Here is a 12,500-nt window from a genome sequence, read left to right as displayed (position 1 = left end):
AGTCAGTACCTTATTTTTCTTGATGAATGGCCATAACTTGCCCTTGGATTTGCCACCAAACTTCGGCTCAGACTTCCCATCCCCTCTGGAGTTGGAAAGGCTGGATTCTGAGACAGTCCGCTTCATCGGTTGTGTGAAATCCTCAAAGTCGATATCTCCCGGAGGCTCGAACCCTGATTTAAAGGCTTCTATTACCAGCTGCGAATCCTGGAATGGAACAGATTCAGTACAAGCGTAAACATCTCAGGCGAGGGCTGTCATCAAATTGGTACCATAGAAAAACAGTACAAGGACAAGAAAGTTCATCTGTGCGGGAATCAACCCTTACAGTGACCAGTCTCGTTCCTGGGAATGAACACCCTTCCACAGAGCCTTCAATAAAAGCCTCTCCACCTTCTGCTCCAAGATCAGGGCACTTTTCTTGGTCTTATTTTTACTACTATGATGCGATTTAAAAAAAAAAAACAAAAACAACACCTAGGCACAGCATAGTGTCCTACTAAAACAAGGCACTCTAATGTGTAAAACTTAATACTCTGATACTAAAGTAATAAATGTAAGTTAAGACCACAACAACCACCCCACACAGATCAAAAGTTTCTCACCTGCGCCAGTGAGAATGTATTACAACTGGGAACATAAATGGCTACAATCTCAGTTCCGTAATAGATGTCTAAATAAACAATCTATAGAAATAAAGCACATGAGCTTTAGTATCAAATAATCCATTATTCTCGTTATGAAACTCTAGGCCATTTTGTAAAGGTATCACTGAGGCCAGTCATTACTCAAAATACCAACACACAAAAAGCAGAGGACTTCGGTCTATTTATGAAAATTAAAAATACCTATCATTAAAGCATAGGTCACTATAGTTAACTAGAGATGATGCTTAGGAAGAGTAAACTCAGTTCTCCTCACTCCAACCCTCCACTGAGCTGCACAATCCCCGAGTCTGACCAAACCCAGCAATGTTGTCATTCCCTTCGTTTTGTTTCCAACACAAAAATCGAAATTCTGATACAAACATCTTTTAAACACTTTTTCATGTCTACTGGTGAAAATTACTAAGGCCCTATGATTGTTAACTTTACTGACTAGAAAAGCAATCATACTTCAGTAACTGAACAGATAACTTAGGTGACTCATAACAAGTATTTAAGGTATAGAATTGCTGGGCATGCAGCTGTAAGCAAACTAGTGGAAAATCCCAAGAAATACTCCTATATAAAGGAGCCCTTGAGTGATCACACTGCCACAAGTTGGTCCTTGTGAAACGGCAGGAGTTTCTCTTAAGAGCTTTACCCAACAACTGAGCAGTCCAAGGTCATGCAGGTAGCCCAACACCTTGGTGCAGGCAGCGGCTGGGAACTCCACGTGCTGTCATTAAAGTCACGTACCCTTTTGGCACTAACTACTAGATGCAAGTGAGCCATACACTGGCTGCACACTGTATGCAATGGTGTTGCTCTTTTTTACATGAAGGTGGGAATAAATCAAAGAACAACATACAGCATTTTTCCTGGTCAGGTCTACAAACACAGTTAATTATACATAAACTCAAACTCAGACCTCCGCTTGCCAAATGCCTTTAAATCTAATGGACTCCAAAAAATCTTAACACATTTTTTCATCTATTTAACTTCTTGGTAAGAGAGATTTTTATGTTATACTGTTCTAACAGTTTTCTTCTAAGATCATTAGAGAAACTGTGCCACAGCACACAAATATCTTACTATACTCTAGAGAGGAGCACCACCATCCTGTTCAGATAAAAAAAAGACGAACTTGTTGCTTTGAAGGCATTTCACAGATTCTGCTTATGTCCGTAGGTAAAACACTATTAATGAGAAATCTAGTGGGATATAAACATAACCAGAGGCCAGGCTCAACTGAGCAAAACACAGCTATAGGAAAAGCTTTGCAAAAATCTTCATGGGATTGTGCAGAAAATGAAAGTTTAAGATCCTCAACCTATCAGGTGCACTGTGAAACTCCTACACAACTTTTAGGGAGGTAGAACACCACTTCTATTATCTCATCCTAGTCTGACATTAAAACTTTCTGATATCTAAACATTTGAAGAGATTTTTAATAATAGTCATGAAAGCAAGATGAAGAAGGAAGAGAGATGAGACTATAAACATACACAAGGTTACATTAAATGCTCTACTGGTATTTTAACCTACGCATGGAGCTTTTCGTTTTTTTCTCTTAATTTTACAGTGTTCCTTCCATTTAGTCAAAACATCCTTCCACTACAATGAAGCTAAAAATAACCAGCATGCTTCATCTATCACAGAGATAATGTCATAACAGGAACTCCAAAGTCCATAATAAATTAATTTTATCTGCTGTTACAGCCTTCTGAAGCAAGTTCTGTATAGGTTCACCTATATATACAGCTTACCCTTGCAACATAACCTCTTGTGTTGTCCGAGTTGTTAGAAAGAGGACATGAAAAAGAAGCATATTTACAATTGCACTAGAAACACAGGGCTAACCAGTATTCCCAGCTGGATCCAGACAGTTTCTATTGCTGTTAGCGGGAATTCTATACACTTCAGTAAGGGTATAAAGCAATCATATTTACCCAGTTGCAAATTTAGTAACTAAGTCTGAAAGACTGGCCATTTTGCAAGTGGGCATGAGGCAGAACTTTCTAATATTTAAGCTGCAGAGAATATAGAAAGTATTAAATCTGTCCCATATGTAATTCTGGTTCTTAACACTATCCAATGAAACAGGGGCCCTGGAAGAAAAGTGATGTTCCAGAATCCTGCTAACATCCACAGAGGGAGGGAACACGGAGCTGACTGTGGAAAGGAAGTCTGGTAGAAGGCTGCACTTCCACAGTTTCAGAGTCACTACAGAAATACATCCTTCCTTACTATTTCACTACACAATTTTGATGCTAGAAATCATAGTGGTTCACAGACACCACAGGAACTCCACCTTCATAGACCAAGGTTTGTAAAAAACCTACCCAAAGCTGAAAATCGATTATCAAAAAGCTCTGAGATACCTACATGAAGTGCAAGGTTCTGCTGCTTTTATTTTGGTTTTCCTTGTAAAAAGTAATGCCTTACCATCAGCTGGTAATATTTTACTGACAGCAAAAAAAGCTGCAGAACTTGCAGGTTCTTCCGTCCTTTCAGCTAGAGTTGTCACACAGTTTGGTACACAAGGTAAGCTACTAGAATTAGTGATTTCTTTTTTTTTTTTTCCCTCCCCTTTCCGACCAATACATCTTCTACATTAGTTGTGGTTGTTCCATTTAAAGCCCTGGTTTTTGAACTAAAGTTACTACACAAAGAGCAGAGCTTTCATTTAACGTCTCCCCTTCTTCAGTAACTCTGTATGTGATAGCTGGGTAGAAAAAGTGAAAATAAACCCAAAGGGTACAAAGAGCTAAATAAGAACTCCAAATGTATCACTGCCTTTTGTCAGTGTCATAGCATCTGACCTTATACGTTTCAAGTTTGGTGATACTGTACTTTTGTTTATGATTACCAGATCCTGGAGATCTCCTCCCAGCTGGGAAACACATGTCTGTGTGGGCCCAGAGTTTCACACAATGCTTTTCCTGCTGAGAAGGCTCTTGGTTTTGCTCACCATTGTACTAGCTACATTATCACCAGCTGTCCTTGCATTCAACTTTGAAAATGAGGTCCGCTTCCAGGAAAGTTGACTACAACACATATCTAGTCGACCTTCCTATCCAAAGTTTTTCAAGCTTGAAAAAGACGAGTGAAGGAGACATCCTCCAATTTGAATCTTTCAAGGAAAAGGAGAAACTCTCCTGATGGCAGCCGAAGAGAGCCCAAACTTGCTTCTTAGAACATTAAGGGGTGAGATAGGAAAGGTCTGCTGTAACACTCTGCATTAGCAGCAAAAGCAGTACATTATCTAGAAATAAAGAAAATACAGCTTTTTAAATTGCTACTGTGTACACTTATGGCCATCCTTATAAAGTGGCAGGACCTGCATACTGCAGAAGAGCAGGAACAAGCATATCACTTCTATCAGAATCAAGAAAGTTAGAAACTACCATTCCAGAGCAGAAAAAAATCCTTCATGATATTTAAGGAAAAAGAATCCTTTATGGACATAACTGTTTTCCAGATAGAACATGCTAAACCCTTTCTAATTATTCATATATAATGAATTTGGTTAAATAATTTTTTGTTAGCATGGTTTTTACAGGAGATCCCTTAGTTATCAATGCTCAAAGCCACAATTTTCTAATGTCATAGAAAACCTGACTTGAAGGTTCAAGCAGAGTGTAGGCTTAGATATGAATCTCCCCAACATGATTTCACCATGCAGCACCAAAAGCTGTACCTCAAGAAGGGTACGTTGTTCTAACATGGGAATCTGTGCCCCAACCCCCCCTTCTCCCACCCTCAAAGAGTAATTTTCAGATTCCTTGGTTTCCTATGCTGCTCTCTGTGAGAGCAATTGCAGAGCAGAAAGTAGTGGATTCATTTCAAAATTTCAGCCTCAGGCTTATGCTGCCAGTTAATGGCAGTCTCCAGGCTCTGGGCACTGAATAGCTCAGCAGAGATTCCAGTGAAAAAGGCATATGGGAAATTCAGACAGCCAGCAAGACACATGCTGTTTGTATTTGAAGCACTAATGCAATCCATGAGAAGGGCTGAAAGAGCAAGCAGAGACTTCATTTACGAAGGGAGCAGATCATTCAGAAAACAAAATAGGGAACACATTTGCCCTTGTACGAACTGTACATCAGGAAGCTCAACTGAACTCTTTATCAGCCTTTTTATCAGGAAGGCTTCTTTTTACTCCTACAATGATGTTCGGAAGTCAAGATTTGCGAGACCTCATTTACTGATTGCTAGCAAACCTCAAATCTGCAAAGAAAGATTTTACAGTAAAGTAGAAATTTTGCCAGAGTTGTTTGCAATAATTTATGTAGCCAATACTTCAAATACTTCATTATAAAACTAACTGGAATAAAGACATTTCTGCAATATTCAGTTTTCTGACTATTAGACATAGAACCCAACTGAATAAGAATTGGTGATTATTAGGTATCTGGAATTATGCCCACCATCTTCCTTATTCTGTGCAGAAGCCTATTTTTCAATTACAGTATTTCAAAAAGTAATCATCCTAGTGAAAGGAGAGAATATTCCTAAAATGAAAAAAAAAAAAAATTGAAAAAGTGTGGCAATAGAGGTATTTCTGCATGTTAAGTAGATTTGGGAAATAATCTGAGCACATCCTGCCTCAGACAAAGTAGCCTGGGACAAGAAGCTATTCTTTGTTTTAATTCTATGACTATAAAGCTCTCATGCTGCAGCCTGGACCCAGGATTTAAGTCTCCATATGCAAGTGATCAATACTAAAGATGACAATCAACAATCCAAACAATGTAACACTTACGTTCTTGTGATCAATTGATTCTGCAGCCTTCGTTATTTCATCCAGACACTTTCCAATGATAGGGATCACTTGGCGGTCGACCTCTGCGAAAGTTTTCATAGATTCACCTATCCTCACAATTCTTCTTTCCTCCATCTCTTGTATTTTCTAAAACATTACATTTCATTCAGATCAAGTATCAAGATTAACTTCACAGTTTCAACCAATTTTTCTCCCCAGCATACATCAGCTGCTCTACAATTTATGACTTAAATGTATTTTTAAGAACAAACTAGGACAGCTCTTCTCATGAAGGCTCCAAGTGATATTGTTCCCCCAAACATCAAAACGTCATTCTAAAAGTAATCTCTGTTACTATTACTGAGAATTTTTCAATTAACTTTTTATGTTAAAAAAGTGCTGATTTGTCAAAACCCCAGCTTTAGACTTTTGTAAGGATGGCTGCTAAGGCTTTTAAGAGAATTTCTGCAACAATAAATTCCTTCATTTTCTGTGCATGTTCTCAAAGATCTTATTTTCATTCCACTGCAGAATCCAAGCAAACAAAAATCTTGATGTCTCCCCTTCTCCTTTTCCCTAGAAGATAATTTTTGGTTTACAGGCAGTTCTATACATCATGTATTGTTCACACCAGGGCTTCTCAACATATGCTCCCTGTTGCTCATTGGATTCAGTGCCACAATCTCCAGCATCTATTCCGTGGGCCTCTCGTTTACAACAGAGGGAAACTGGATGTGGCATAATGCCATTACGACAGATTATGACAGGATACAGAAGGGCATGAACAGGAATGGCCTGTTTCACACTAGACTGCAGGAACCTTATGGAGCATTGTCAACTTAAAAATCTCCATTGCCTTGACTGATCCACAAGCAACAAATTCTTCACAAAAAAACTTATTTCAACATCTAAAAGAAAGCACTAGAACTTACTGGTGCACTGGTAGTGAAAAGGATACATCTGCAGTACTTTAAGCACGCTCACCTACAAATCAGAGCACTTACCAGACCTAGCATTGTATACAAACATATTGCAAAGATTTTATATCTGATGCCAGGGATAATTTATCTCAAGACATTGGTTTGAAATACCATGAAGCAAAAGAGGAGGTGTCCATTTAACTATGAAGTTTCAGCTATGCATAAAAAAAAATGCCTATTTGCTACACAACTATCAGTTATTTCTCATCAGATGATAAGCATGTGACATTTTCTCCCTTAAAGAGGTTGTATTTTCCACTTCTGATGCTTATGACCCATTACAATGGAACAGTCATTTAGAACTTCTGTTCTACTACATTAATCTCTCTTTGTTCAGTCAAGCACAAACTCAGATCTTCAGTCAGTACAAATCTGATGGCTTTTTTGTTCTTTCTCTACAGTCTTTCTCTAGGCATCCTAAGACATAATCAGCAAGCTTACTTAAACCCTTTGACATTCACTACTGCAGAATTATTGTGGTTTAAACACCTGTGAAGTCTCATTTGAAGATAGGTTATAAAGGGCTGTGAGCCTTTACAGATGTAATGATGCCCAGCTGACTCCTGCTGCAATAATGCAAATAATGCTCTCATTCCCCAGCTGCATGGACACAAGAATTTAACAGAGCAAGACTGTGAGGATTCCAAAGACTACAGTAATCTGTCATGACAATAAATGTCACCTTCCTCATATATTATTATTAATCACTTGTTATCTAGTCTAAGAGAAAGGGACAACTTATCCTACCAAGCTCTCCATCTCTTGGGTTGACAGACTGCACATAAAATTTGCTCACAGCAACAAAAATCACCAAAAAGTAAAAGACAGAGTCATAGAATTGAGGTGATGTGCAATACGCCCCTCTGTTCTTATCACAAGATTATGAGCTACTCGAGGTTAGTGCCAGTGACCCTTACCTGGAAGATGTTTGGTATGTGTGTGTAGTAATGATCATGTTGCTCACTGTTGAACTTCTGTAAAGTGGAAGAATACTCTGCCTTGCTGTCTTCTGCCATTTGATGTCGCAGCTGGGCTTGCTGTCTTGCCTAAAGACATGCCAAAAGAAATTTGTAATTTATACTACATGGAAAGAAATTGCATTGCATTACTCCTCATCTTACTATCCTTACCACTAAGCAGCACAGGAATATCAGCATATGGGTCTCTGAACACTTCATCTTTTGGTTTACTCCTATTTTGTGAAACAGTTCATCTATGTCAAGCATAAGCCTGCAGTGTGCACACTGCTGCTGTTCTTTTCTTGTGTTACAACCTGCTACTTCCATGAACCATTTTGCAATCCATGAACAACCTCTGTATGTAAAACACCAAAACAAGTTTGCCCCTCTACTACCCCACTTAATGGGCATGCACATTTTCTGTATGCTTGTGGACACTCTTCTTGCTCCACCACATGCCCTGTTGGATGGCACCAGCTTTTCTCTAATGAACTACTTACCTGTTGGCTAGCAGTATTTTGGGGGGAAAGGTAAGCGACAAAAAAAAAAAACCCAAGCGGTTTTGTCTCATTTCACATGCCTTAGCCAACATAATCATGACAAAACATCTTAATTCATGCTCCCACTCTGCTCTCTGCAAAGTCCTTTATCTACACCTCCTTAAATAGCATTGGCACGAAGTGCAAAAGGAAACGGGAGCCTGAGTAGCAGCTGAGACACGACTCCCCTATTTTTACCCACACAGATGATTTGCTTTGCTACCCAGCATAACAGAACACTGGGCAATTAACCTCACTTCTTTACCTAGAACAACCTGTCCCTGAGTGACCCTTTTGTATTTTCTTATTCCTCCCCTTACAATTCTGCTTCCCAAGGCTTTCTGTTATCTGTTTCACTGCCCAATATTATTCCCTTACTGTCTATCCCATCTGTTTATTTTAGTTGCCTTTTCCTTTCTTGCTGTTGGCCTTCATACAGCAGCTCTTCCTTCTCTTCCCTTCCTATGCAGCTCCCTATACCCATACGCCTTCACTCGCTGTCCTGTGTCCACTTGTTGAAGCTAACCTCTCTCCCTCTCCACATCCACCCCACCGGAGCTCTGCTGCCCACCCTGCACTCACGCAGCCCCTTCTCCACCTTGCCCACTCCCACCTGCCCCAGCAGAGTGTGCTCCACAGCTGTGGACCAAATGCTTGCTCAGGCAAGAGCTCTGTCATTGATTGGAGTGAGCTCAGGACTTGGCTTTGTAAATCTAAACTATCCTGAGTTTGCACGCATTTTTTCAGCACTCATGGAGCCTCCTCACCCTCCTCAGCCAACCTAGCCTTCAACAGTGCTGCGAGAGTCCAGAAAGTGCTATGTTCCAATCATTCCCTCAATGTCAGAATAACCCCTTTAAGAAAGGGGAGAGAAAGACTGTTTTAAAAATTATTTAAAGCATTTTGGAGTGTTTCAGGGAAAACAGCACAACAAATCATTTTAGCATATTCCAAGTGGGCTCCCACTAAAAACAGTTCAGAATGGGGTTATTCTTTCAACTGTTCCAAGCAGACAATAGTTTCCTGACAATAAATCCATGAAATACCAAATCATGGAACATTTTAGTAATCATAACTGGAAGGTAACAAATTCTGCCAGAAGGTTTCAAATCTCAATTTGCAAAGAAGTGGGCTTCCCTCCCGTTTGTCCAGCTCGTACATCTCACCTAATAATTTACTTCACCTCAATTCAGCTATTTCTTTTGCAAGCGTAGTCAATTGTAGGAATTTCCTAGATCCCCCTTCACATTCTTTGTACAAAAATAATTCAAGCACAATGAGAAAATGCTGGGCACTGAGTGCATAATAGGAGATGAAACAGTAGCATCAAATGGAAAAGACTGCAACTATAACCAAATAAATAAATCCAATAAAAGAAAAGACAGACTTTCAACTTTGCTTGTTCCCCATAAGTTTTAACTGTCCACTAACTCCTGTAAAGGATGCATATATAACTTCAGAAAATTTACCTGCTGCAATGAAATTCGAAGAAGCCATATCAATCATTTTTCTGCCCAAGTCCTACATAGCTTATTAAACTTTATCATCCACACACTCATATATAGTTACATTAAATATGAGTGGAAAACAGTATAGCCTTGTACTACAAACACAAATTTACCAGCAAACAAAGTCATCCATGGAAAGGCAGACAGCTGTAAGAGTAATGTATGCTTGTCTCCCAATCCCTTCCTCAAGTCCCAGCTGCTACAGATCAATATCCATTTGTGAGGCCCATTCTCTTCACCTACCTAAGAGCAACCCATTGTTTGAGCTGACTTCTACAACAGCCTCAGTCCCACTCATACAGCTGTCTTTTTTTTTTTTTTTTTTTTAATAGTGCAACTCAGGAATTTGTCCCTTGACTCTATTGTTGAAGCAGAAAAACAAGAAATCCATTATTACACATTTCCAGGCAGATCCAGCAAACATTAAGCCATCAGAGTTCATTTTCATGAGCAAGCTCATTGGCTGGATATGAGCAAAGTAACTCTGAGCTAAATGTATACAGTAGATGCTCAGTTTCCAAAATGATCTTAACTGGCCCCAAATAAGAGGAGGCAGCAGATGAGTAAGTAAAATTGGGTACATTCCAAAACCAAGAATTTTTGTATGAGAGCCCCAGTGATGTTTTGTTTCTCCTGGCCATTTAATGCATTTGGCAAGCTTCAAACAGTTTAAATATTTTTCCAATGAGGTATTTGGGTCTTAAAATAAAAAAAAAAAGTCTAGAATTTTTTTATTACTTCATTTGAGTATGTCACTCACTCTAATATCATCGCTTCTAGTATTAACAGAATTGTATTTTATAGCTAGGTTCCTGCAATCTGCTGAAGCACAGAATGATAAAAATGAGTTGATGACATTAAGCTTCACATTCAGAGTAATGGATGCAGTGGCCTGGAGCTGCACAGAATCACAGGAGCTATTTCAGGAGTAATTTATAGTTGAGCTTTACAGAAAATACATTTTTGCCTTCTTTACTGCTCACTTGTGTACGCAAACAGCTTCAGAGAAGGTATTTTTTTGGCTTCTTAGAGTTAATGTTAAAATATTTGCTCTGAACAGTATTTTCAGGAGGAAAGGCTTTGGAATAACTGGCCTCTGGAAAGCCAGACCATGACTTCAGATATAAGAGGATGATACTGTGATACAGCTTTCAGGCAACATACCCTCTCCTTCAACTGGGCAGGGATGACTGAGCAAGAGCCCATGTTTCCAGCACCACATGTGAAACCATGATCCAGACCATCTACAGACTGCCAGATTACTCAGTAGTAAGAGATGTCAAGGCTAGGTACTTGTAATGCAACAAAAAATCCCCTCCCCTCTTGAAAGGAAGAAAGAATGAGGTCACCTTTCGGCATCATGAAAAAGCAGAAGAGAGTACATACATTTGAGGTATTTGCGGGGAGAAGAAAAGCAGTTTGCTTTCAAATGCATGCTTCTGCACACATTTGCAAAAGATACACAGATTTCACACGCTCCCCTCCCCAAACATACCTTTGTAACATCTTTTTGTCCCCAAATAAACATGCACAGTGTATATACATATTGCCTCCTCTCCAAAGTCTGTTTTTGTTAAGGCAGTTCTTCTCTGAACTCATACAGCAGGCAACAAAACCAAAAGGTCACATATGCCAATGCATGTCTCATCAAAAAGCACTCCCAAGAATGAATGACAGCCCAGTATCTGCAGCACCATTAACCTTGCAACAAGCATATAGGTAAACTTCAGCTTTCCACTGCCAGGCAATCAGATTTAAACACAATCACACCAGAGGAGTGTTTTCTATAACTAACTGTGTTAGTAATAACTTTCAAAGCATTGATTTTTAAAAATCGGTAGAACTGTAGCTGTCTTCAGCGCTTAAAAAAAAAAAAAAAAAAAAAAAAAATCAGGCCTCAACAGCACTTATCTTAACACTAAACTCAATAGCCATATGAACTGGCAACACACACTATGGCTTCTATCTCTTCTACGAGGTACCAGGAAAAAAACCAAACATCATTCTCTCAAGATTATTTTATCCACATTTCCTGCAGATTTTCTACCTAACCACTGAGTTGCAAAACCCTGACTTTCAAACAGCATCAAAAGTTAGTTCCAGATGTTTAGATGACTCTACCAGGAGTCCGGAGATGGCAGGTTCAAGCTAAGTGACAGACACCAGGGTGGGAAATTGATGCTGTAACATCTTTCATAACTGAAGTATTTACAGAAGGATTTCTTTCCCCTTTAAAATAAGAAATTAGAAGATAGTTAACCCTGCAATGCTTTTACTCCAAAGTAACCCATGTTAGGGAGATACATTTAGTCTGAACCCACTCATCACCTGCTTGAAAAATCCTGCAGTTTAGCAATATGATGCAATTTAAGTAATCACTGCGTATCAGAATGAGACAAAAGAAATGTGGACAAAGGAAAGTTCTCCATAGTCCTTGCAAACATGCAGTACTAGTAAAGCTTTATATACTGGTCTGAAATCAGTCCTAGTACTTTATGCCTTTGACCAGCAGTTGGCAAAGCAAAATTTAACAGAGAAAGGGGATACGGACATCTTTGTGATGGGCACTGTGGATCCTGAAGGTGTGAGAAAACTATAGCAAGCTGCCATGCGTTACACGCTGCTTTCAGAGAATTCAAAAAATAAATCCTTGTATAGTGTTACTTGCATACACCTTCTCCCCACAAAATCCAGTTCGATATGAAAGGCAACTGGTGATTAACTGTAGGAGAAGTTTTTTAAAAACAAGTACACTTTCTGCCATTTCGGTCTCCATTACAGAAAAGAATGAAGGATATTTTGCTGAGGACAATTTTCTAAGACACATTCCAGAAACAGCAAGAGGGTCAATAGACATACTGTCTTCTGGGTTTACACAGACAAAAAAATGCAGCTCCTCAAGGCTGTTATGGTGGGAGTGATATGAATAACTGAAAAGGGCAGAAAAAAGCTTTGGCTGCTATTCAGCTGATCCACACTAAGTGGAACAGTTCAACTTCTTAGCAGTCGCTCTTGTCCAGAATGGCAGAATTTCCAGTCAAAACTTTGGTGTAGTTTTCTTTCTTCTTTCTTTTCTCCCATTCCCCCCCCCCCCACCTTCCGCGC

At 39.3% G+C, this 12,500-nt stretch overlaps 1 protein-coding gene across 4 annotated transcripts in view; it reads right to left on the bottom strand.

The window, feature by feature from the left end:
- The window catches only part of FNBP1 (formin binding protein 1), a 101,229-nt gene that overhangs the window by 25,719 nt on the left and 63,010 nt on the right, over positions 1–12,500 (bottom strand). For all 4 annotated transcript variants that reach the window (XM_010570912.1, XM_010570914.1, XM_010570911.1 and 1 more), the window contains exons 7-9: positions 7,307–7,435; positions 5,410–5,556; positions 10–207 (exon numbers count right to left, since the gene is read on the bottom strand). In XM_010570912.1, the coding sequence (XP_010569214.1) occupies positions 10–207; positions 5,410–5,556; positions 7,307–7,435 (474 nt within the window). The remainder of the gene's footprint in view (positions 1–9; positions 208–5,409; positions 5,557–7,306; positions 7,436–12,500) is intronic.

This window comes from Haliaeetus leucocephalus, unplaced genomic scaffold (assembly GCF_000737465.1).
Source record: "Haliaeetus leucocephalus isolate CR32 unplaced genomic scaffold, Haliaeetus_leucocephalus-4.0 Scaffold306, whole genome shotgun sequence".
Classification (NCBI taxonomy): Eukaryota; Metazoa; Chordata; class Aves; order Accipitriformes; family Accipitridae; genus Haliaeetus; species Haliaeetus leucocephalus.
The sequence above is the reverse complement of the archived record's forward strand: the minus strand, read 5'-3'. Positions and strand labels throughout refer to the sequence as shown.